Source organism: Dermacentor andersoni, chromosome 4 (assembly GCF_023375885.2).
Source record: "Dermacentor andersoni chromosome 4, qqDerAnde1_hic_scaffold, whole genome shotgun sequence".
NCBI classification, from domain to species: Eukaryota; Metazoa; Arthropoda; class Arachnida; order Ixodida; family Ixodidae; genus Dermacentor; species Dermacentor andersoni.
Genome location: NC_092817.1, coordinates 20,750,460 through 20,777,517, shown reverse-complemented (window position 1 = coordinate 20,777,517; position 27,058 = coordinate 20,750,460). Strand labels below are relative to the sequence as shown.

General features: G+C 43.8%; 1 protein-coding gene across 1 annotated transcript in view; it reads right to left on the bottom strand.

The window, feature by feature from the left end:
* Nucleotides 1-27,058, bottom strand: part of LOC126535991 (alpha-N-acetylgalactosaminidase-like) — a 33,366-nt gene that overhangs the window by 5,645 nt on the left and 663 nt on the right. Inside the window, exons 2-5 of the mRNA XM_050182872.3 lie at nucleotides 13,153-13,322; nucleotides 7,618-7,792; nucleotides 5,622-5,796; nucleotides 2,064-2,158 (exon numbers count right to left, since the gene is read on the bottom strand). Coding sequence (XP_050038829.1) covers nucleotides 2,064-2,158; nucleotides 5,622-5,796; nucleotides 7,618-7,792; nucleotides 13,153-13,316 — 609 coding nt within the window. The 5' untranslated portion in view covers nucleotides 13,317-13,322. The remainder of the gene's footprint in view (nucleotides 1-2,063; nucleotides 2,159-5,621; nucleotides 5,797-7,617; nucleotides 7,793-13,152; nucleotides 13,323-27,058) is intronic.

The following is a 27,058-nucleotide window of genomic DNA, read 5'->3' as shown; positions in this document are numbered from 1 at the left end:
TGATGTTCGCCAGCGCCGCATGTACACATACACAATAGAAAACAGCACGACAGCACACATGCTGGACTTTCAACAAGCTCAAGCGCTAGCAACATAGTCATTCACTCTCTTTACGGACTCGGCCTGGGCTTGTCGCCCCAGCCTAACTTCGCTTTCATTATAGACATGCAACAATTAAAATTGCAGAGCAACACCATAGCCGCTAAGCCACCGCGGCAGGTTGCGCTGCTAAGCACGGGATCACGGGATCGAATCCCTGCCGTGGCGGCCGCATTTCGATGTGGGTGAACTCCAAAAATGCCCGTGTCCCGTGCATTGGGGGCACGTTAAGGAACCCCAGGTGGTCGAAATTTCTGGAGTCCTTCACTACGGCATGCCTCATAATCATATCGTGGTTATGGCACGTGAAACGCCAGAATTTTTTTTTTTTTTTTTACGAGCGCGACGTCAAAGCCTATAAGCAACAACGGCGGGATAAATACAACAATTCGCTATATTTACGAGAGGGGGAAGCTTTAGCTCAGGTACCCTTAAATTGATAACCGCATATGAAGATCGTCAATTACATCAATAGGCAATCGCTGCAGCTACTTGAAGGAATATTGTTGCATGCAAAAATTAAATAAATAATAAATCATATTATAGTGGCCGTTGGAAGCGTCCCCATTCATATCTGTTTCTGTCAAAAAAAAAGATAAGAAAACTTGCCAAATAATATACAAAGAAGTCCCATCGAGTTTATAATTCCGCAGCATAGAAGAACAGAATGTGATTCCAGGACTGAGTAAATTATGTCTGTGCTTCGAAAGCAGACAAAATAGTCTTATAGTTCTTTATAATATGACAGGAGGCTGCCACATCGTGAAGAATACTTTTGCAGAGTTCACGAATCCCAAGTAAAATGTTACGTATAGCGTGAATTACCAAGTCAAACTTCATGTCAGCAGTTGCCTAATGAGGACAGTTATCCGTGTCTGACATATTTAAATGCGAAGTAGAGCTGAATCTTCCTCTTCAGCGAGAACTACGTGTAGCGCATTCCGAACGCATCTATCGGCGCGACGTGGGTGTGTCCACTGGCCGTCGCATGATGCTTTCACATCATGCTCTTCTGCATTCAGTGCTGCATTCAATCTTGCCGCGTTCAACATTAAATGCCACTGCACTCGATGTTCTCACTCATTAGTATAATAGAAAACAAGCGTATATCAGCCGTGGTTCTGGCGCGTATGATCTAACTGTGCGAAGCAAACGCCGCGCCGGAAACGGGCCCTACGGCATTCTCGGAGGCTGTCGCTTTCGATCAGAGGGCCGATCTCTAGGACTTTTGAGAATGGGTTTGGCCTACCCTTTATAACGGGACCTGGTTTTGTTCAGCATATGTTGTCACATATGGCACGGCTTTCATGAACTTTAACAGTAACTGGGGTCTTTTTGTTTGGCACTGCCGAACAGATTGAATAAGGGATAAACAAGAATATATCTTCATGGTTCAGCTTGGCAAACTGGATGTATAAGTCACAGAATAAAAATCCGTAATTCCACATAACACAATCGCACCGAAAGTATCTAACTTTTTTTTTACATAATCCCAGTGAAACAAAGGTGCGCCAACCCTCGTGCATTCATGTTGCTTAAAGAAGGTGGTGGTGGTAAACATTTATTGCTTGAGCCTTTTTACAATATTACTTGTGAGGGGGCTCAGGAGCGCGTAGGGTGTCCGGGAGTTTGTGGCCCTCGGCGACCCTCAGAGCCCAGTCCACCAGCCGTATTTGGTCGGCTGGGTTGGAGCTAGACACCGCGGTCTCCCATCCCTCGACGTCGGTGAGTTGCCACTCAGAGGGTGGCTGGAGCTCAGGGCATAAGAACATAATGTGATGGAAGTTAGCTCTAGGTGCGCCGCAGAGCGTACATTCCTGTTTAAGTGCAGCGACAAGGCACTGGGCACTGGAACATAAAAAAAAAACGCCAACAAGAGTACTCACGCCAGTACTGCTACAAGTGCAGTTCTGAACTCCTCATGTACTGTGTACTGCATTACATAGTAACCATACTTTACGTACCCTCATTCCGAGATCGACCTGGTAGGCTGGCCAGCTGCAGGAAAAGACTATCGGCCGGCCGGTCCTGTTCAGTGCCTGGGTGTACGCTGGGTACACTGCAAGGAGATGACACAGCATGGAGCACTCCAATAAACATTGAAAGCTCCTAGGGAGTTCTATACAAAAACGTTCCTGGACACACGGCTGTGTCAAGGCATAAAAGCTGCGCGAATTAACCAAAGCGCCACATCCTTTCTTTAAAACCACGACTGCTTAGAATGCGATACAGGCGAAACTTCTTCGTGGCTGATGTCATTGAACATTTTGCTTGCTAAACATGTTGTTTCTAGCTCAAAGTGCGGGACATGAAAAAAAAAAGGGGAGGGGACAGGTAGGAGACAGAGGAATGCCAGACAGAACATACAGAGTTGGCGCTCCTCTTACCTGTCCCCTTTCTTTTTTTCTTTTTTTATTGATATGATATAAGGAGATGTTGACGCACAATTTAAGGCACCGGCTACTCCTTATCTCTTGAATGGTTTCATCATATAACATACAGGGTTCAAGATTACATATGAAATAATATTTTCACGGAAGCACCAGGACTTATCACGCAACGTTCTCACAGAAAGACTATGACGTAATAAACGCATGGTACATACAATATACAAGGTAAATGTCTCCACACTTATGTAGATGAAAGTCTCAAAAGTACAAACGATACTGTCGCCTATTAACACATTGTCTAGTCAGCGGGTGGTACATAGATCGTGTAAATGCATTATCACAAACAGTCACAACAGAACAGTCAACATAATATAATTCACAAACAGATGAATGTATACAGTGACATTGAACTGAAGGGAACAATGAAAGCGCTAATAATGTCCGACAGTGCCGCTGTCTTCAAGAAAAGTCTTTAGTGCTTTTAAAGCGCTCTTCTGCAAAGACGTTGTTGGCCAAGGACCCAAAAGTTTCTTTAAACTGAAAGGTCTGCGGTCTAATTTAATAAGGGTTGATTTAAGTCGGCATGTTGGTGTGTCGTGACGTGGGCATTCTAGAAGGAGGTGATATATATCTCCGTCTACAAATCCACAATCCCATTCGGGGGTTTCCGCACGGCCAATTCTGTGTAAGAAATGCTTTGTGTAGGCAGTGCCTAGCCTTAATCGATGAATAAGGGTTTCTATAGTTCTGTCTAATGATAACAAAAATTTGAATTCAGTGAATGGATCAATATAAGTCCGAGCTCTTGGAATTCTGGTCAAACCAAGTGTTTCTACACATATTGAAAGACGTTGTCCTTATAATGCAACGTAACTCATTTTTCGATATTGGGAGCGGAACCACATCATCTTTGAGGTGTGCTTGTCGTGCTGCTTCATCGGCTGCTCTGTTGCCAGGAATGTTACAATGCCCTGGTATCCACTGAATTGCTATTGCATGTTTCGCTGCGCTTGCCTTTGTGAGGATTTAAGTGTCTCGTATATTATACTATCCCTGAATGTTTTCCCTTTTGTGCTGCAGAGTGATGTTAGAGCCGCCTGTGAATCGATGAAAATTACCCCTTTTTGCGCATCTCTTACTGACAATATAAATTTTATCGCACATAAGATTGCGAACAGTTCAGCAGTTGTGGACGAAGTCGCACGAGATAACTTAAATGATTCTTGTTTGTTGCGGTGCGGTATAATGAATGATGAAGTTGAAGAGGTTGATGTACTGGAGCCATCTGTATAGACGTGTGTGTATCCTGAATACCGCATATATATCTGGTAAAGTGCTAGCTGTTGAGCAGCTTGAATGAACATGTCTCTTTTTCTGAATATCTCGTCTACTGACAGTTCGATTTTTGGAAGTGCAAGCAGCCATGGAAGATATTCGACGTCTGAGTTCCAAAATTCATTTCTTGGCAATATGTGAAGATTTCCTCGAATTTCTATATGAACATAACTTTTATCTCGTTTCATTATGTCTAGAGCCAATGGGTGGTTTTTATGCTGGGTTTGAAGACGGAAATAATGTCGGCATGTTTCTGTAGTTTGCATAACTGGAACTGGTGATTGGCGAGCCTCAGCTATTACAAGAGAACTAGAAGTCGCTCGTGGAACTCCTAGACATAGGCGTAGTCCTCTAGCTAAAAGTCTTTGAAGTCACACAGCATCGATTCCTTGGCATATTACTTGATAGGCAGTTATCCTGGACACCCCACATAAAAAAACTCGAAAACGAGGTCAATGCCATAGTGACTGTACTTTGCAGACTCGCAGGCACATCATGGGGCGGATCAGTATCATCCATGCTGACTGTTTACAATGCGTTAATACGACAAAAAATTGCGTATTCCTCGCCCATCTTACACGGACTTTCCCACACATCCCCTTTCTTCATGTTCCGTACTTTGCGCCAGGAAAAAAGAAAACATGTTTAGCAAGCGTACACACCAACTAGCGCAAGAATAAATTCTGTGGAACATTATGCTACGATGTTCCTATACGCAAGCGTGGGCGAAGGAAACACGATAATACGAGACACTATAGTGGTTAAGTTTCTGGTATTGATCACAGTGAAAGTGAAAACACGCGTTCTTACGATCTCTCGACACGGAGGAAGCTCGCTTTGCCAATGTTGCGCTTTACACCGTACGCACACAGCAGCCCACTTCGCATTATGACTTCGAAATGTATGTTCTTCTTCTCGTCGACGAATTGTCTCTTTGATTCTTGATTGACTTGAACTCCCTTGGTGGTGTCCTTCGTGACTTATTTTTTACCAAAAGAAACTTTGAAGTGTGCTGTTTTCATGCAACCTCGTTTTCCTTATTTTTTTCTACGTTATTGACTTTCTCAGACCTTTTTTTTTTTTAGTTTGGCTTCTTCCATTTCATTTTTCGTAATTCGTGCAACTGCCGAAATTACGGAACTTTCTTTCGGGTCCCTCGCAGTAGGTATTTTATACCATTGACTTTTATTAATAGACGCCTTGCGTAACCCGTATTCAATTGTAAAAATTCTAGAACGTGCAATTTCTTTGTTGGGATGAAATATGGCAGCGCACTTCGAAACAAGGAAGTAACGCAGAGTGAACAAACACGAGTGCTGTAGACTCCAAACTTAAAGACTACAGGGTTCACTCTGTGTTACGTCGTTGTTTCGAACTGCGCTGCGTATTTCATGATGGCTAACCAACTTGCCCTTCCGTGCGTCTTTAGCGAGTTCTTTGTTGCGTTTATTTTTTCCCAAGCAAATTTTGTTACTTGAGCAGTCGGCATAAGTGCTGTGTTGTTTGCAACGTGTTCATTTCACCTCGTGTTACAACTCTTCGTTCATGCAATGCTTTCAAATTTGGGGTAAACTTCGAGAGAGTATACGCGAACATTTCCAGTTCTACTCACTATTTCAGAGGTTAAGTGATCGAGGCTGTCCTTGGCTTTGCCTACAGAGCTTGGTAAAAGGGCAAGTTGATAGGGAATGCAGACGGAGTAAACAGGGAGGGTCGACATAAAGCATTTCTAAGTTCTGTCTCATATTTTAATACATATGGTGCGTCCAGACTTGAGGCATGTTCAAGGTCACTCACGGACATCCATGAGGCGCGGGTTGAGATTGCACCCGTCCAGCTTGACCATGTCGACGCCCCAGTCTGCATAGGTGCGCGCGTCGTTGACGTAGTGGCAAAGTGCACCCGGGTAACCCGCGCATGTCTTGAGGCCCGAATCCTGGTAGATGCCAAACTTCAAGCCCCTCGAATGTATCTAGAAGAAAGAACGTCCGGAGAACCGCGTTCGAACGTTTTGCTCGTAGAAACAAAATTTGTAGGCGAGCTTTCCAATAGGACACCCTATTGGAAACACCTAATGGGTTTAAACACCCAATAGGTGTTAAGTTGGCTATATAGCAAGACAGCACTGTGGCCAAACTCGTGCCATTACCGAAGATAATACGTTAACTATACGTTGAAAAATGTGCATAAAGTAATCTTCAGAGATAATTTCGTCCACTTCATCAAAAAACAAAACACACATGCAGTGAATGTATTCGCCGACGCTCTTATCACAGCCACGTTGTCGACAGAGCGTCGCGGGAAAGCTAGCTTATTGTTGCCATATGAAGAAACCAACCTTCAAACATTGTAGTTGGGTGCATTACTGCTTGCATTTTTTTAGCGTGTTTTCGTTTGATTCGAAAGAAACATATTGTAAGAAAAACTAAAACTGGGTTTCAATTGTAAGTCTTAATTCACTTGAATATTTCCACCGCTCTTTTGAACATAACACATGGCGAAATAAAAAAAAAAGTGAAAATTTTTTAGCACGTCTTTAGCTAAGCTGGTAGCAATGACAGACAAAAGATGACCGTTACGTGATAAACAAAAGATAAAAAAATATTAAAACCTATTTTTAAAAAAAAGATAAAGCCGATGGTTTGGTTTATTTGTATGAGCTTAAACAAAATTATCGTGAGCGACCTATAATAGCTTCGCCGCTATACCATTGTGTAATGCGCTGAAGCGTGCACAGTGTATATCAATAAAGGGAAGTTAAGATTTGCTCTAGTACTACGTGCAAACAACTTATTATTATTTAGCATAATTTGGCAGCACCACCATGACCCCAAAGGGCTAACGGGGACATCAAAGCTGGAACGCGGACTGGTCCGTGGGTTGGTGTCTCGTCGAGGTCTCCGCGGGCCGGAGGTGCACAAGGCCGGCTATTGTGTGATGTTGTACGCGAACACCTTCCAGCACTCTCCGGCTTCGGCGGCCCCAACCCACGTACCGTCCTGGTACCACCTTTTATTCCTCCGCTTCCCCTTCGGTGCCCTCGAGATCCTGCGCCTCTCGCTTTAATAATTTCAGGCACTCTCCCGAGGTACCTGTTTGCCAGTATTATTTTCGCAAGCTAAATAATTTCACTGTAATACATATTTGCATTGCGGCGAAGCTTAGCGAGGCACATCCGTCATTATGAAGCGCATATAACACCCTTGCTCAAGTGTGCCCGTCGCAAACTAAGACATTTATTATACCTTGTTGTACGCGTATCAGTACAGCACAAAGCCCAAAAATCTTGCGATGTACGGAAGCGTGCGTGCGCACCGTTTAGTGGAGGTCACCGTTTCGAGAAGACAATTCTCTTCTCAGCAAGCGTTTTTTTTATTGTCAGGCCACCGCCAAACGCTGTTCTCTGTGTTGCGAAACAGCCATAGCTCTGAGTTAGAGGTCACGAGAAGCGTAAAGACACTTCATGGCTTTGTATATTGTCGGCTCCTGAGGCTCGCATAAAATGCCGTATCGTGGATAAAAGGTACCACTGAAAGCCAACTGCATGGCAAGAATCACAAATAGAGGAAACTAGCTCAACTGGTGACTTAATGTTCATATCAAGTTGTATCGAACTAGCGGGCAATGGTGTACAGGATAAGCTCGCTTCTGCGTACACCGCTTCCGTGCTCTAGCAAAGTGTACTGGGAGCTGTGCACAGTGCTTTGTTGAACACGCTGAGCTACCGAACGTGATCCTCGCATTTAGTACCGCAGAGTATAAAGGAACGTCCATGCTAAAAGCAAACTCTCACGTATTCAGCGAGTGCCTTGATGCCATGCGGGAAGCGCGTTGCATTTGGCCTCAGGTGGCCGTCAAAATCTCGCTCGTCGGCCATCCAGCAGTCGTCCACGTTGACGAACTGGTAGCCCGCATCCCGGTAACCCTGGGTCGCCATGATGTCCGCCATTGTCTTGTACAGCTGCTCGCTGCAGGGTGTGCACGGAAATTAGGTGACGCAACGCTGCGCAGGACTGTGGGAAATTTAGTGTGCATATTCAGAATTATTCTACGCAAAGCAAAGCCAAGGATGGTTTGCGTGTGTGCGTCTATTTTCCACAGACAGTGCAAGAGCATGAAATGAAAGAGAGAGAAAGCAGGGATGGTAACCATAAAAATGTAACTGAGCCACCATGGCTGGTCATTCAATAGGAAGAGTGAATTAAGTGAACCCCTAACAAAACCCTGGTATGGGACCAAAGGAACGATGCTTGTCTGTTTGCCGCATCATGGAGGAGTTTGACCACGCCGACAAGATAACTTGCTCCCGTCATAGGTCACAGGAAGCTTAAGGCACGTCATCGCTTCGTATTTTCTGCGGAGATCGCGCTTTTTAATGTGAAAAGCATAAAATGGGCAATCATAATGAACTCGTGTACCTTTTGTCTTGCTTACAACAGTACTGCGCTGAGAGCGATCATTCACGCTAAGGAGTCAGCATGTACAATGAACTTATTCCAGTATAATGCTTGATCTCATTATTGGTCTCTTTAGTAGTTCACAGTACTGCTCTCGCATAGACATGAGACATTTCGCGGAAACCTTGAACTTTGGAGTCAGTCCAGGTAACTGTAGGGTTGACTTACTTTTCGAAGCGGCATTTGGTTGCGACAAATATTTGCGATATTTTCAGCCTTCGTTTAAAAGGATGCTTTAGCTGGGGGGCTCCTATGTAACAACATGGGGAAGGAGAAATCCTTTTTCAGTTAAAAGAAAAGTTAACGTCTAGTGCCTGTCGGAAGCGGATCTTTTATTTAGGCTGCCGTCCTCTTTACATAAATTGTCAAAAATCGCAAATTTTCAGGAAAAGACACTATCACGTTTACAACTCTCCAAGTCAGCAATAAAAAATGATATCGCTATTCTGTGAACGGCATCTAATAATAAATCTAAAGCGTACAAAATAAGTGTATTTCACACCACTCTGAAACATACCATTCTTATATGAGTACGACTTTTGCAAGACCCTTGTAAACATTGCAACAAATTCACGTAAGCTGTAAATTTATATATAGAATTGGTCCGCTTTAGATAATCGAACGGATGCAGGTTACACAACGGCGACATCTGCTTTTGATGCAGAGGGACAAAATTGTAAACTATGGGCTATCACTTTTCTTTAACTTACAATTCCTTTAAAGGTTTTGCAAAAAAATACAGGCCCTAAATCAAGATGTCGCGTCCAACAGCCAGAAGATCTTAACTTTGTCTCTCAAATGCAACACATTTCATTAAAATTGGCCAATGGTTATCTCAGAAAAGCATTTCCGCGTTTTACATCTATTTGAATAGGCAACATCAGAGTTGGGCCTGAGGAAAAGCTTCCGCTTAAGTTAAATATGTATTCAGCCTTCCTGAAATGAAGGACTCGCGTAGACTGAGCTGACAAGAACGTAAGGCGAAGCGCTCGGTGCTTACGGTGGCATTATGTAAGCGACAGGATTATTGGATTCTTTTTGCAAGCAGTTCTTCAGGAAATCATACGAAAACCGGGATCATCGACACCTCAGACAGCATTCGTGAGTAGCTTATTGAGGAAGTGGAACTGATTAACCCGAAAAACAAAATTCTTTCATTAGATAGGAAGTATAAAATTAAGCCACAGATAAACACTGCAGAAATATATCATTATTGTCATATAATAAAGGCGGTGGCGTCGAGTAGCGTTTTTGCTGTTAGGCAGATTAACAGGCTCGCATAAAGCTGCTTAATATGTGACGGCAATTTTCATGGCGTACGGTGCTTAGCATATGCCCACATTAATTACGCCTTTGCTGTCTACGTTCAGATGCCTGGTAGCTAGTTTTCAAGCTTTTTTTTTTTTTTTAGTGACGGTTAAGCCAGAAACTGCATAGCTTCAGTATATCTGCGCCACCATTCGCTTTTGCTTCAGGAGATTATTTACTTTTGGATAAAAGTTCACACTTCGAGCTTTACTCAATATGAATTCTTATTAAGTCTTTTAATTGGTTTGAGCCTGCTACATTTACTGTGGTGTTGTTGTTTACGTCACTAATATTATTGTGTTCAATTTGTATGAGAAAATAAATAAAAGAAGAAAGAGAGTGGAATCCAAGAGCGCTCTTGCGCTTAGATTCAGATGAACGTGAAATAACTCCATGTGGTCGAAATTAATCCGGAGTCCTTCAGTGTGGCGTCCCTCTTATCTCCTCGTATAGCTACAGCTGGTGCAAGAACTAATCCATTATTACTAATTCAGGTGGTATCAACGAGAAGAGAAAACTCCTGAAGTCACCGTGAAATTCGCGGCATGCAGCAGTTTCGTCACCGCTCCTCATCTTAGGAAAGTTAGGCTTGAAATGGGGGGTGGGGGGGGGGGGGGGGTGGATTCATCGCTGTTAAGCTATGTCTAACCGAATTTAAAGCTTACCCTCAATATATGGAAAGCGGTTTTCTATACAGGTAACATATATATATATATATATATATATATATATATATATATATATATATATTAATCTGAAGACGAGGTCGGGCATTTCAAAGCCTGTTTTTCTCGTTAGTGATCAGTTTCCTGCTCTACGCAGAAATAGATTGTCCTCCCGCGTCAGCTGCTCGCCATTTTTTTTTTTTTTTTTGCGAGCGGTGACAAGTTCCAACATCACTGCACAGTTGCTAGACTGTGGCCTTCCATTGTCCACGACACAAACAAGTGTGCTCCCGAAATGACGGCGTGATTGATCTGTCCCCTCTCTTTTGTTTTTTCAAAGTTAAGCTTGTCTTCGCGTTGAATAAAAAGGCATCTGACCAATCCTTAGCTGCGCGAAGGTCACAGCAGCGACGTCCTCAAACAATTCAAGCTGGGAGCTGGCGCGGCAGTTATAACGGGACCCTGCTTTTTCAAACGGTCTACAACCTACATGCTCACTGACTTGAACGTTAATTCGGTCGTTACTTTCGCATAAGGCCTGGGTCTGTGGAACAAATAAAAAAGTTGGCGTTACTAACACGTGTAACAAGAAACAAAGTCCGAGATGCTCAATTAAAGATTTATTAAATGGGTGTCCACGTCTGAAAAGAACGGGGAGAGAAGCAGTTCGGACAGTTCACTTCGCAAACTCCAAGCGAACGCTGTATGCAAAGATAATGATACGGTGCAGTACCACGCGGTGCGAGAATTTTACTTTGGTTTACCATCAACGGCTGCTCACTTAATTATTAAACACGGAGGGGTCGAGGCCTGTCAGCACTCTTCACGAACTGAATTGTTAATGAACCACGCGAACTATGCCGGCCTACGTTCTTTCGACCAGAAGTCTGACACCCTATATATACATGTATATATATTGAAACAGGACAACATTGGGACGGCTGCGTTGGCTCTCAAAACGCCTTCCGTGCATGTGACTACAACCGATATTGTATCCATCTTCGTGTTTTCAGTTGGGCGTCACCACTTCTTGTTCCATCACGTGATGCCTACTCTCTAGGCTACAGCTCAAACGTGTCATGTGTCGTCGCCGCTTTAAGTGCAAGCTTTCGTTCAGGTACAACTCCGATATCTCTATTCAAGTACGTGTTGTTGTAATCCTTTTAGTTATCAAATGCATGTGGCACGATGAAGTTCCCTCACCGTGCAGGTAACGGTCGAACCGAATTATGTGAAATTTGTTGCACACAAAGCTATCTTCTACCTATTGCAGAAGGCAGAATTTTGATTCAGGGCCTCAATTTTTTCGCGAATATTGTAGACCTTGCAAAGATTTAGAAAAAGCGGAAACCGAAAGTTTACAGCTTCGTAACATCGTTGCGGCGTCTTTTAGCATCTGCTGGAACGTGTTAGAGCAACTTCGTAGGTTAGCGCATCCAAAGCATACAAATGAGATTTATTTCACCGATTATGTAAAATTGTTGCATTGTTTAGGGGCATTCTAAAGATGTCCTACTTTCAAATTTGTGGTACGTTTCAGAGTTCTCAATAATCGCTTTAGATTTTCCTTTAGATGCAGTTTACAAAAATGAGAGAGAGAGAGAGAGAGAGAGAGAGAGAAGGTGATTTTTATGTTCTGTTACCAAGTGTCAAATTTAGTACTTCAATTTTTTATTACTTTCGCGTTTCAAGAAATAAAAACGAAATATATTGAAGGGTTTAGTCGATGCAGTCGTGTAAGTCGCAAGTTTGGCGAGTTCCACTCGGTCAGTGTGAGACTGCGTGCCAGGTGTCGAAGTTGCCTTGCGGCGTCTGTCCTCGAAAGCGGAATTGGAACGCTGTGCTCTTCTTGATGTGCTGTGCGAGCAGCGTTATCGGCGGAATCATTGCCACTGATTCCACAATGGCCAGGTACCCATTGAAAAACGACCTCGTGACCTTTTTGTTGGACGTGATGGTAAAGTTTCGCGACTTCGTATGTCAATTGGTCATGGCATCCGTGTCGGAGAACTGACTGCGTGCACTGTTATGCCGGTTTTGAATCACAGAACACAGCCCATTTTCTAGGTCTTTCAGAATCAATGAATTCCAGTGCTCGACGCAGGGCCGTTAGTTCTGCCGCCGTTGACGGTCTCAATAAACTTAAGTTTCTGAAATGTGTAGATTATCTTTTTTATTTCGAACGTAAGAAATTTCCTCAATATCGGTTCACTGGATAGCGAGGGAAGAGATTTATCCGTTGCTGTGTACTCAGAGGAACCTCCCGAGTTAAGGCTTCCATTCCTCTTAAGCTGCAGACACAAATAAGTGATGTATAAGTTAGGGTGTGAAATTAAAGTTATCTCAGTTACAGCTTGTAGAAAAGAAAGTCAAATATACGTCTTGCGTGGTATCCGCGTAAGAGTAATTCATGATTCACCGGCGCTAGCGCGCTGACCAATCCTGAGCCATTGATCAGTAGGGCTATCACTGCGAACTCGGCTCGTGATTTGGTTACACGAGCGATATAGATTCGAACAACCAGTGTGCACAAGCAACAGTTCAGTCCCGATCTGTTTCCATGCGCAAGCACATGTGAGAGCCGAGTTTCGGAACGGCCGCTGTAAGCGCTGGATCACAGTCGAGCGCCTCTAAAGCGAACGCCTCCACAACGAAATGATCTGTTTAACGAAGGAATGTTTCTCTGTTCTGTTATGAGTGGTGTGATTCGGTACCTTTACAATGAAGTGACCGGTATAGCGAATGATTTGCATGGCCCGAAGCACTTCGCTATAAAGGCGTTCCACTGCGCTCTGCGCTTCATAGGTTATCTTTTCACTATTCGCTGACATCTTTGGCGGCGTGCTATCAACATTTTCCTTTGTCTTTTCCTTTTGTACGATAACTCGTTCATCCTACCCAATGCAGTTCTTCGGGTCCTTAGCGCAGTCAATGTTGCACAGGAAGCGTTCCCAAGAGAGCCATCCCATGGGTGGTGTGCGGGCCACCCCATTGTCCAGGCTGTGGCTGGAGCCAGCCAAGCACAGTATTCCCACGAGGGGAAGCAGCAACCGCAGCGTCATGCCCTCCTGAACCATTCGGAGAAAGAGAAAAAAGAAAACAGACATGTTGTAGATGTTTATTCACGTGTAAGATAAAAAAAAGGAAAAAAAAAACGAACGTACAAACAGCAGTAACGTGACGTATAAGAGCGAACTGAGAAGGGTGTTTAAATCTGATAAACTCATTCTTTGGTTTTTTTTTCTTTTTTACCCTACTTTGGTCAATTCAATGCCTGGATTCATGTACCTTCATTTGAATTTAATCTGTGCGTTCTTATGTACCCAGATTTTAGTGTAGTTATGTGAGCGGACTTTGTGTTTACCTTAGTGCACCTATGGGACTGGACTTTGCGTTGCCGTGTTTCTGAGCTGACTTTCAGTTTTAGTGTGACTTTCATGTTTTAGTTTTAGCGTTTAATTCCATTTTTTATATCTCTATGTGAAAAGGAGTAGCCGGCTCGAATTAAAGGTGACAACATCTCCTAAGTACCATATAGTTAAAGAAAAGCGAACCTAGGCAAGATGCCCTATTTCTTCAAAATGTTCTTAGAACGGATGTACATATATATGTTTGTAGCAGTTAATCTTGCCCATCGGCTTAGCTAAACGTTCAGCAGTCACAGGAACGTAAAAGAAAGTAATTTATTTTAATCGTTGTGTAATTTATTTTAACCTTCCTATCTTTGTCTACGTTCCACATACATGAAGTAGTACAGTTTAATGCTTTGCGGCCACTTGCATGGCTGCGGGTGGGGTCAGTTTCCTGAAAACTGTATGCAAAATACAATCAATCAATCAATCAATCAATCAATCAATCAATCAATCAATCAATCAATCAATCAATCAATCAATCAATCAATCAATCAATCAATCAATCAAATTATTTTATTTCCAACATAATTGTTGGGGGTCACCTGAGGCGATAAGCGGCAAAATGCAGCTTGGAGGTCCCTGGGAGCCCGTACACAAGGCAGTACAGGCAAAAATTTATAGATAACATGAAAAAAAAGTATGCATAACGAACAAGCATATTTAAGCTAGTATGGAAAAAGTAATGACATAAAACGCTGATAAACGTAACTGGTACGTACATTTAACGGGAGTCGGTGTTACTACAAGTAACAAACTTAATAATGACATCACAGAGCACAGTAGTAACTTGTAAAGACCAATAATAATAATAATAATAATAATAATAATAATAATAATAATAATAATAATAATAATAATAATAATAATAATAATAATAATAAAGCCATAAACACATATGGCAATAAAAGATATAATGCAAAAACGAAAAATCGAACATGGCAATCAGGTACAATGAAATGAAAGTGAAATTTATGGGAACGCTAAGTATGGTTCTGAAGTAAAGTATTCGCGCAACTGTCTTTTAGGAACGTTGTTAATATCGATCCCACGCTGCCACTATTGGTTCGAAAGATATGAGACATTGAAAGCGAGTGAGTGTTGGCCATAAGATGTGCGCCATCACTGTTGCAACCATCTCTTGTGGCCTCTAGTTCGAGGATCGCCTATGTGTTTTTTACAACCAGGAATGACCGGTCAAAAAAAGATTTAATGTTTTTTTTAAGAAAAACGAGTGTAGTAGGCGGTACTGATAAATCAGCGTGGCGGTTTTAAGTCGGTAGCGGAGAAAGAATTCTCTGGTAGAATGGGCGCACGAAACATTTGCAACGCGTCGTATCGTTTTCTTCTGTAGCAAAAAAAAAAAAAAAAAGAAAAAAAGACTCCGCGCAAGTTTGTCAGTGCAGTTGTTCCCCACACAAGTGTGCAAAAGGTTATGCGAGCGTGAAATAGTTCGATATATATTTGCATATTGACCTTGCTAGGAAAGAAATAGCGGCACCGCGATGGTGCTCCCGTAGCTGGAGAAAGTGATTCAGCAAGCAGAAAACACAACGGGAAGAAGAGAGGGACACAGACCACAGCGCTTACTAACAACATCGCATCTTTATTCTTTCAGCCAGCATACATGTACTCTACCGCTATAGCGCAGAACGAAAAAATTGAGGCGGAACAGAAATTCACAATTCGTAGGCGCAATAAATTGTAATCGATGAGATAGGAAAGCTATCTCCTTCGAAAGGAGTGAAATGGAGGGGAGGCTTCCACATGCGTCGCCGCTATTGTGGATTATTATGGCGACTGTAGGCCGTCTTTTAAAGATGTGACCTTCTTGTAAAAATGCCACGATGAATGCGCACGTCTTATTTCTGAAGCCTTTCACATCCACAATAGCGGCGACCCAATCGTAAGCCTCCCCTCCATTTCACTCCTTTCGAAGGAGGTAGCTTTCCTATCTCATTGAGTACAATTTATTGCCCCTGCGCATGCTGAATTTGTCTTCCTTTCTTTTTCTTGTTTTCGTGTGCGTGCGTGCGTGTGTGCGTGTGTGCGTGTGCGTGTGTGTGTTTGTGTGTGTGTCTGTGTGTGTGTCTGTGTGTTTGTGTGTTTGTGTGTCTGTGTTTGTGTGTTTGTGTGTCTGTGTTTGTGTTTGTGTGTTTGTGTGTGTGTGTCATAGTCAATAGCAAGATAGCAAGATAGTCGATATGAGCTGTTCCCGTCATGTCAGGAGAAAAGATGACGCCTAGCGATTTATGCTTTTGTACAATCTTGATTTGAGTTCCGCCAGGGCACAGGTCTGCTGGTAGAAGGGCATGTTTGTTTTTGGCCCTAAATAAGATGGCTTTAGTTTTGCAAGCGTTGACATTAAGAAAGTCATTGCTCGACCACTTCCAAAGATCTGAAAGCGGTCTTAGAGCTTCCATGAAAACTTCATTTATGTGGCGGCCGATTACGAACAGACTTGTTACGTCCGCTTACATTACAATGGAAATGTCGTTATTTACTTGGGTAACATCGTGTGCGTGCACACTAAAAGAAAGTGGCCCCAAGAGGCTTCCCTGTGAAACTCCTGAGGGAATATTTTTAAAAGCAGGCCTGCCCATTATTAATCGTGTGCTGGCGATCATTCCAATATGTCTCAAACAAGGAATAAGCTACTACACGTACGCCATCGCAGTACAATTTCTTTAATAGAGTATTGTGGTTTAAATAATCAAACGCTTTTGTGTAATCTATAAAAACTCCATGAGTTAAATAACTCATGGAGTTTTGGAATAAGTAATAACTCATGGAATTAAATTAAATTTAAATAACTCATTAAATAACTCATGGAAATAACTCATTTCCGCGTTAACAACGGTATTTCCGTTGATTTTCCCTGGCGAAATCCATGCCGGCAATCGGAAATGATATTGTGTTGGTTAAAGAAGTTGTTTAAACGGTAAAGAAATATTTTTTCAGGAGCCTTCGAGAATACTGGGCGGATTGATATGTCTATGGTTAGTAAGCGGTTCCTTTCGCCGCTTTTATGTAAAACAGTTGCTTTCGCACGTTTCATCGCAGTTGGAAAACATCCAGTTGCTAATACCTGGTTTAATATATGTGCGAGTGGATGGGAAATGATATCAATAACATATTTTTATGGGTCCGATCTGCATATCATTAATGTCTACAGCTTTACCATTGTTTAGACGCATGAACACCTGACAAATTTCGAGCGCATCGGTGGACTCAATGAATATGCTTCCTTTACAAGAATTACTCCAGGCGACGCCGGGGGAACAGTGCGATGCGTTTACCATATTTAGAAAGTGAGCCTTGAAGTGCTCGGCCAAAACAGATCCCGAGAGCAGTTTTCTTGTCGATTGTTAGTGCTGTTATCCTATCGTCGCTGTTAACGCCTTTCAAAACTTGATCGATCACTTTCCAACGGTTTTACAGGGTGCATCTACGATACATCAGAGAAGATGCTACCATAATACAACGCTTTTGCCTTTCTTAGTTCCGAGTTTAACTAGCCTACGGTATATTTTAAATGCTGCTAGCTGGCACGAATTTCCCGATGAGAAAAACGGTTTAACAATATTATTTTTTCTTGTTCGTCATTTTGAAGTATTTCGGCCTTTATTTTCACGGTTTTCTAATGTTTTCTTTCTTTTGAAACATCTATATGAAAAATAAACGTTATAAATTTCAAAAGAATATGGACAAAATTCAGCGTAGAGGCATTGGTCTTGGTATACACCGCACACCAATCTGCTTTGGCGATTCGGTTCCGAAAGGTGTGCATATATTTTGTTTAGATAGGCACCTGTATTTCACAAACGCTTGAGAACATCTTATCGTGGCCTGGGACTTGAATACATGATTGCAATACGGCGATGGTCGCTTATATCCGAGCATGTCGCACTAACAATGTGGACACAAACATTTAAATTTACACTGTAGTTATCAAGTCCAGATTGGCCATGTGCTGTTACACGTGTTGGTGTGGTAACGACGCTCTGAAAACCGCTGGACTCCATAAATCTGCTCAACAGAGCACACACTCGCGCCAAGGAAGCTTATGTTCAAGTCGCCTCGAAGCAGCATGGTTGCTTGGCTGAGCGTGGCGTATTCTAATATTTCGTCTAAAAAATCTAAGACAGCAGCTGTCATTCCTATGGGGCGACGGTATACTATGGTAAAAATTTTGGTTTTATTTCTTAAGCAAAGCACTTCAAGGTCGGCTGTGACACGTGTAAGCTTTCTTACCAGTTCGCATGACTTAATTCGTGCGATATGCATAGCAACACTTCCGCCGCACATGCCTACGCTGTTTGTATGATACTGGTTGCCGCTATCAAGCAACAACTTATCGCTGTCAGTAGCTTACCATGTTTCGGAGAACGTGGTCACGTCCAAATGAAAGCAGGATCGGCCTATTTGATATGATTGGCGGAAATTGTGTTGGTCACTCGAGGTGGCTGCGGAAACTCTGGAGGCAGACAGAATTCCTAATACGCTATCGTGCGAGATGTCACACCATTCGCCTTTTGTTCTCCCCTTCCTTAACCGAAACTTTGCTTTGGATCCTTTACGTACTTCATTTTGGAGCTGTGATATGTGCGTGAACCTGTGATCTCCTCCGCTTAACCGCTACGCCAGAAGACGGGCGACATAAACGGGAGGAGAAGTGACAATTTAGAATCGCTGAGTGCTTACACTTGTCCCAAACTAATCAACGCTCGTATGAAAGGACGCGTCACAAGTAGGCTTATAAACAAAGTGCGTAATGTTAGCAGTCATCGTAGCTGAGCAGCTACGAAGTAAGTTACGACACACAGGGAGGGCAAGCTGAGTCCACATGGTCTGTTGCTGTAGGTACTTGAAAAACAGAAAACGAACAAAAATGTAGGTCATGTAGGGCGCTGATTACGAGTACAGGGATTTAATTGACCCGGTGCCTGTGCAAAGATTGCGCGGCATCACGTGAGCGTGGTTCTGGTTTCGTGTTAACAAATTAATTCGTACCATAGAATGCATCATGAGAGAGAGAGAGAGAGAAAATAATGCAGAGAAAGGCAGGGAGGTTAACCAGAGGTAGTTCCGGTTGGCTACCCTGCGCAGGGGGAAGGGTTAAGAGGGATAAAAAGAGAAATAGAGTGGAAGGGGGAGATAGAAAGAAAGGGAGACAAGCACGAACAAAGCGCGTACACTACAGAACGGTAGGGGGCGGCATTCTTAGAGTCTGTCGTGAAGCCCCGTAGACCGCAAGAACGTTAATAGCGCGAGTAAGGCCTTCAACGCGGATGTTCTTTCGGAGCATTGGCCTAAAGCTTTTAGTTCTGAAAGTGGACGATTGTCCAGCTGGTCCAGTACCCTGCACATCACTTGTCTCTCAGCACTGTATCGCGGGCAGACACAGATAATGTGTGCGAGCGTCTCGTCGATGTTACATGTGTCGCACGTGGGGCTGTTGGCCATTCCTATGAGGAAAGCATAGGCGTTTGTAAAGGCAACGCCTAGCCACAGACGGTAAAGCATGGTCTGTTCACGTCGTGGTAATCCAGGCGGGAGGTGCATCCGTATGTCCGGAGACAACGAACGCAACCTACACATGGTGAAAACATTTGAGTCCCACAGGGGCAAAGTACACTCACGGGACATCATGAGAACAAGCGCCATCAAGTCGGCATAGCAAGCGTATTAATAGCGAAGGCGAAGTTCACAGTGTTTACGAACGAAAGGTTTTGGGAATTAGGCCTCTGTTACGCAATCCGATGCCAGTGCACAAGAAGTGTATTACGGCGATGGAGGAACTTATCGAAACTTGATCCCACCCCGTGGGGGCGCTCGCTTCTGCCTTCACTTAGTGTTCCTGTATATAGCATATACAGGAACACTAGCTTCACTTAGCTATGTGGCGGGCGTGCCACAATCACTTGGCCTCAGACTTGCGTCACAGCTGGTGCCACAGCACTTCTTCATGCGTGCATCAAAGTAAACATGTAGACCACGTGGAGGTGTAGGCAGAGTGCCCACTTCCGAGGAAGAGAAAACCACGCAGTGGGCGCTGTGTCTCACAGGTGACAACAACAACAAAAAATAAAAGTAATTCTTTTCGCTTTGCACGAACTACTGTTGACAGGTTGACGCCCGTCGTCACGAGGAGTTTTTATTTTTCCTGAGAAATGCCTCGCCTATCAAATCCGAGGTTGCTTCAATTAGAAGCCTGAACTGCGTTCAAAATGCCCAAAGCATATTTGGAAGACGGCTCAACCTGCTCAGAATAGCACTTAAAAATGGCCAGTAATGAGCCGTCATGTTTTGCAAGGATGTCACGTTGTGCTTAGTTAGGATACAGTGTTTCAGCTGCATATACTTGCGTTCCATGGCAAGGCAACACAAACGGCCCTTAATTGGAAAGCTCCATATTTTGTTTCTGCAGCCTCTAGTATTAAGGAAGAGGAGGAGAAAGAGAAGAAAAGTAGGGAGTTCAACCAGACGGGGCGCATCCGGTTTGAGTTTTGTAAGAATAGTCGGGCACTAAATTTCGCGAAGTGTAAGGCAACGATATGCGCAGTGACATTAGAAGGTACGGCTGATGTTTAGCGAATCTTCCACCTTTGGCGACAAAAAGCAGGAATAAGCGGCTCGCGGAAATGACGTCGTCTACGATACGTTGAGGTGCGAGTGCATTTCAACACAGCCCATAAAAGTTGCTAAAGGAAGATACTCACAAAAGCGGGGATTTTGAAGAATATCATCCGCAACAAGAAAAAGAAATAAAGGAAAGAACGTGAAAGAAGAAAGGAGGAAGGTCTTTAGAACAAATGCAACCTCAAAGAGTGCGACAAGGGATAAAGAACACTTGAAGCATGTCGAAAATAAAAATTGTCTTTTGGCCTGTATGTGACGCATCGAGATAGATGGCGTGGTATAGCGTTGCGCTGAATGCGTCTCAGAACGCTGTCGTGATGAGGAGCGCCGCCAGCGACGTTAGAGAGACACATCGCACACCTAAAGGTGCTTTACGCACACCGATGGTGCACAAGATGAGGCCGAAGGAAAATCACCGTCTTTTGTCAGCATCCAAAGAAAGGATTACACAGATTTGGCTTGAAGTTTGCTACCCGTTCCTCCCAGAGTAGAGTGCTGAACCGTGCACACTCCATGGAAGCAGAAATCGCTCTTTGCTCTGTGCAACGTCTTCATCTCGCCCCTTTAGACCAATGTACGCACCCCATATGCACACAGCTGCCGTCGAACTTGCAACATGGTGCACCTATACTCGCGGACAACTTTCTGTGGCAATGAAGGGAAAGCTACGGAGGCAAAGCGCGCACAAGTGAGAGCGCTTCTGGAAAGAGTCCTGTGTTTTCATCCACGTTAGTTTAAGCTGGGGAAGAAAAAACATAAACACCTTATTAGCAACAGTTAAATAAAACAAAACACACCACTGAATGTAAAGGTTTACTTGTTTTGCGGCTTTTTTCCTTCCACGTCTGGCCAAACGCGAAACCGTCGCACGTTAAGCTTCGTCGATTCAGCGTCTGTTCAGAGCAACAAAACCCACTGGCGGACTACTTGGCGCCGTAACACATGTGCAGCAGCCACGCGCCCGTAACTTTCTCTTCACTACCCCAGAAAGTTGTCCGCGAGTATACCTTTACTCCTATGCTACTCTTTAGAGCGAAAGCTCTACTCCTCGAGGTAAAACTCCCAAGGTCAACGTCGGCGCGCGTCTGACCTTTAGCCGCCACGTCACGTGATCCGCTGCGAAGAGGCTTCGCAGCTGTACTCGCTCGAGCTTCGCCGCTGTTTACCACGTAACTAGGCGAGGGTTTAAAGGGCTAAACAGAGTCCGACGTAGCGTGAGCGCACGCACACGTTAAGTCACGTTGGCATGATTCAACCGATGGTTCGACGCTCTGGCGCAGCCAACGTAACCGGACGCTGCCAACATCCTCCGACGCGCACGGCGTCGAGCGACGCTCGCCCGCTCGCCGATAACGTCGGACTATAAACGCGCCTTAACAGTTGCTTCGCCGGCACCAATTGGTCGCTCAGTCGGCTCAGTGTCGCCATGGACGAAGCACGCGCCGGTGCGGGCGCGTCAACTCTTCGCCGCAGGCCCCAGTCTGAGCACCCTGCCGATATAGCTCGCCCGGAAAGAAGCACTGAAAAACCGTGTCTAAACATGGTTCACGGAGCTTTCGCTCGTATAACTAGGTTCAAGCCGCGTTGAACCCCAGCCATTTTTTCTCCTATGCCCTTCACCAAACACCGCAGTTGAGGTGTACACCAGTGTGCGATAGAGTTACCGCGGCTTTCCTGTTCTTTATAGCCACATCTCTCTCTCTGCTCATCGAGAACGCTAACACGAGGGCTCATGATGCTCATGCCAGCAGTGGAAGCGAGGACGCTGCCTTGGCTTCGGCAGAGACTATTGAGCGCAGCGTCATGACGCGTCCACTTCGCTTGGTCTCTTTTGCAAGCAAACGCACAACTCGGCTCTGGAGACCTCCACGCGCAGGCCGCGCACACTCGTCGATACCGCGACCCCACGACGGCGACGGCGCGATGTGCCGCTCGAGCGTCCGTACAATTACTATCGCAATAAAAGATTACTTACGTCTGCACACATCACAAGCTATATCACGTGACCATAGCCTTAGGTTACGCGGCAAGGCGTCAAGAAGGGCGGTTGATTTGGAGGTGCTGCCAAGAACCGCGGACAATTTTGGCTTAACGACTTGCGCTCGTCGGACATGCGATCCCCACTCCTTCGTCTCATTGTAAAGAGCTCGTGCTCAGCGGCTGGAGGGCGATAAAATTGGATCTCATTCACGCTGTCCTCGTTTCTTCCACCGTTCAAATATGTGTATATTAAGCACTTGCAAAGCAGAACGCAAGAAGAACTATAGGGCAAACTGTTACAACACGGCTATACGGACAAAACCAAACAAATGAAATATAAATAAAAACGGCTGCACGAGACGGAAATGGGATGTGCAAACAGAAACGTACGCAGTTTTTCGATATTGCCCGGGGTTCTGCTTCCAACAGCGTTTCTATCAAAACGGCCTTCCCAGGTGACTTTCAATAATGCAGTCTTTTCAAGTTGTATCCGATGTTCGTGACACGTGGGCATTGAGTGTCTTCCGTGCTGCTTTTTCTGAAGCGTGAGTATAAGCATTTTAATATGACTGATTTCTTAACAGGTGTTTATTTTTCCTTGCAGCGTTCGCAAAGTAATACTTTTGCCAACTGACGGTGTCGTTTTAGCTTATTTCTGCCCACAGCACCTCCTACTCCTGTTTCTGAAGCTTTGAATTACATTACAGGTTAATATGCATTTATTGATGTGACAGAATGCCTTAACTAGGCCGCCCTGCCAGGCTTCTAGATTCCGCTTTTTCTTTTGGTTTATTTCTCCTGTTTTTTTTTTTTTTAGTGCATCAGAATGTTTCAAGGTTTTGCATATTTCTCAATGAAAATTTGATTTTTCACTGTTATTGCGCGTGTGTTGTTTGTGTTTTTACTTGTAATGCACCATGTTACACGATTTAGGTGCTGGTGAGCCGAGACTGCCTGCCCAGTCAAGCACACATGCCATAAGACTTATACGGACTGGAATTAACTTATTTGTCCCTGATTGTTCGTGCCCAGATAAGCATTTGTAGGCTATTCTTTATTTTATTTTATTTTATTTTTATTTTGTGAGAAGCCCGCGACTTCATCACCTCCCTGAAAAGGGGGCATAGGAGCCTCTCAGGACCATCACTAATGCTCCTTGTCTGTCTGCCTGTCTGTCTGCCTCACATCTACGCTGCATCCGAGCCGTTATAACAGCAGGTCAGATCGAGCCCACGCGGAGCAACCAATGGGAAAATGCTGTGATAAAGACCTCTCCTTCCTATACTCGACTTCTGCACCGCTTACAATTCACGTTATGTGCACGTTTCATGTTTTCCATCGTGCCTACCTTTATTTCATTCTGTGTTTGCTTATTCGTATTGATTCCGGAATTGCCTCGTTTCAACGGGGATCATTCCTCAGAAACATGCACGCGAACCTCACGGGCCCGATTCTCGTCAATGGTTTCTCCCTTTCTATGATTATTCTTCTTAAAAAAAAGCAAGAAGACTACGTGAAGTACGGTAGTCAGATTCCTTTTTTATTGCTCCTACAGGAAGGTGATAAATGGGCTGATTATCTGACACTTAGCGCGTACAAAAGATATACGTTGACACTATCGCTATAGTGACTGTAGTCGTACACTGATTGGATTATACGATTGTTATGGCAGTCCTGCAGAGCCTGTAGACAAATCAATTAGAGGCTCTATAGCTCGCCAGAGACACAGCAGCCCTGTGTTTATTTCGCGAACTATTTCAGCGTACGCTTCTTAAAAATGCATCCTGCATCTCTTCACAGCCAGAGACTAACAAATAAGAAGGGGAAGGAATACTTGGAGGACGCTAAAGCTTCGCCTTTCAGAGTGGAATGAGATAGCACTCAAAGATCCGTGACTGCTTCTCATGCTCCTCGGCAACTGCAGCTTACGTAACCGTGATGTTTACCGGGAAACGCTGGCCGCGAACGCTATGCATGAAGGCCAGCTTTCTGGTGGAAACGTGGCCTCTTGCATGGCCCTATCTCGGAGGCAGTGCACAGCCGCGCCAAAAACATTATATCATTTTCAGGTTCCTGTTATTGTTTCGCCCTTTTAATTTTTAAGTGAGAGAAGATTTAACAAAAGAGACATGCGATATCAGTGTTTTGTTTCATGACATTTGTTTGTGGGCTGAACGAGAAGAAAGGGGATTAACCGAGGGGCCCGATTTTTATTAATCATATCATGAGAAGCCAACAAAGACGCCAATGACAACATAGGGGAAATAACTTGTTCTTGCTAATTGAATTAAAGTAATAATATATTAATGAAATGAAAGTGGATGAAAAAACAACTTGCCGCAGGTGGGGAACGTCTTCGCATTACGCGTCAGAGCATCGCACGCGTAATGCGAAGAGGTGGTATCGTTATCCACCTGCCGCAAGTTGTTTTTTCATCCACTGTCATTACATTAATTTATCATTTCTTTAATTCAATTAGCAACTACAAGTAATTCCCCCTAAGTTGTCCTTGACGTCTTTGTTTGTTGGCTTCTCATGATATGACTGATAAAAATCGGGCCCCTCGGCTAACCACCTTTCTTCTCGTTCATTACATAACGAGCATCTCGAATCCGGCAACATTGATGCCTTCAGGTAGCATGCTTGGGTTTATTGACGACCTGCCTCCACCCAAAAAGATCGCGTACTTGTGACGCCTGCGGCAGAAAGAATGTTCCGCATACGCCGCCAAGGTTTGTGAGTGGTGGCACTGGCTAACACTCCCTAGGTTAGTTGTAGTAGTAAAACATAAATACCCAAAAAAAGGGGATGGGGAAACGGAGCCGCGGTAGCTCTATTGGTTAGAGCATCGCACGCGTAATGCGAAGACGTGGGATCGTCCCCCGCCTGCGGCAAGTTGCTTTTTCATCTAATTTCATTGCCATTAATTTATCATTTATTTAATTCAATTAGTAAGTATGAGTAATTTCTTCTATGTTGTTCTTGGCGTCTTTGTTTGTTGGCTTCTCATGATTTGTTTGTGGACTGTCATTCTCAAAATTCCAAAGAATAAGTTTCCCAAGAATGTAAGACAAAGTATGAGCAACATAGTGATATAATGGTGTGGTAATATAATCCACATATACCGCATGTTATATAGCAAGGCATGACACATACATATACCTAAATTTATACGAAAATTTTTGCTCACGGACAACTCCGCCGACGCCGACGGCGGCGCCGACACCGGATTTTTTTGCGACACGGGGCCCTTAGCGCTGTCATGTTAAAACTGAAATTACGAGGAATGCTGCGATTGCATGCCTGCCTAACTGTGCTGTTTAACGCTGTTCATAGGAGATACATCAAATCCACGAACAAAGTTAAATGGTATTTCAATTATGTTGTTTTCATTATTGCGTGAACTTCCTTTCAACTATTAGAAATTACAATGCTGTTTGTTAATAATCTTACATTGCAATATTTCTTCCGCAAAATTCTTCTGCCTTCCCTTTTAAGGCCCTTTCTGCTCCTATTTTCCCCTAATTTGCTGAGTCGCATGTAAACGAATTCTTTTACGTCGTGAAAGCTCGCTGCTTTCGAATGACGGGCTAGCTCTCCTCTCTTTCTCTCACCCATGAATCTAGGTCGCTTCTAATGCAAATTAATAATAATAATAATAATAACAACAACGCCCACAACGGATCCGCCATCATAACGCGTATATCGCAGCGGCGGACATGCAAGCGGAACTATTTCTTGTCAATGTTTAAAGATTCGTCTGCTCTTCGCACGCATTCAGCTTATATCGACTCTCCCTTGAAGAGAAAATTCCATGGCCTCCTTTAGCCTTAGATAACCTACAGTCTACCTTACGATACGGAAATGGAGCTTTTTCGTCCACTGAGATAACAACGGGCACGGGGGAGAGTGAAAGAATGAGCCAGTATTTGTAAGCCGATTGGCCTATACTTCAACTCTGCAGGCAAAGCGCAGCAGTCGAGATTTTAATTTAAACGCCTGCGTATTCCGTTATCCACGTGCCTGAAGGTTATCGGCATTACTGTCATAAGCTCATTGCGAGTTAACTTCACGCAGGTGGCTCCTATCATCTTAATGATACTGCGTCTAGACGCAGAGCCATGCTTTTTTTTTACATCACGTATACATGAGTGTAGTCATTTGTGATAATTAAACTCAACTCAACATGTGGCAGAGAAACGGGCTCTCATGCTGCATTGTTTCGAATAAGTATAAGACGCTTTTCCCTTTAACCTGGAACCAGTTGGTAAATAGAATTCTCAATGACATCGCCGGTGCTAGAATCTTTTATTATATATTTTACTGCGAAGCAAATATATGTCGGCGGAAATAATTGAATATTCAGTATGTTGTCGCTAACCTTCTTACAACTCAGTTTCAGCATTTTGAAGTTTTATTAGTTTTGCATATATAAAGACTGAAACAATACCCCCAAAAGTTAACAATTATAACGTAGGAATGAGTGGCTATTGTAATGTGGCTTCGTAAGTAAAGGCAATACGCTGCAATTCCTTTCAGTCATCATCACAGTATAATTCCTGTTATCAACACAGTATAATTCTTGTTTATTGGGTAAGAAGGCGCAGTTTGAGCGCTTTGAATATGCGAAGTTCCGGCTGAAGTAAACATTCTTACACTTATTATTAATCGTTCGGGGTTAAAGCGAAGATAAGACTCAGAAGCAAGTCATAACACACTTACTAGTAAGAGTTAATTGCTTTCGTTACCCGAGACGCGAGCAGCGTATATAA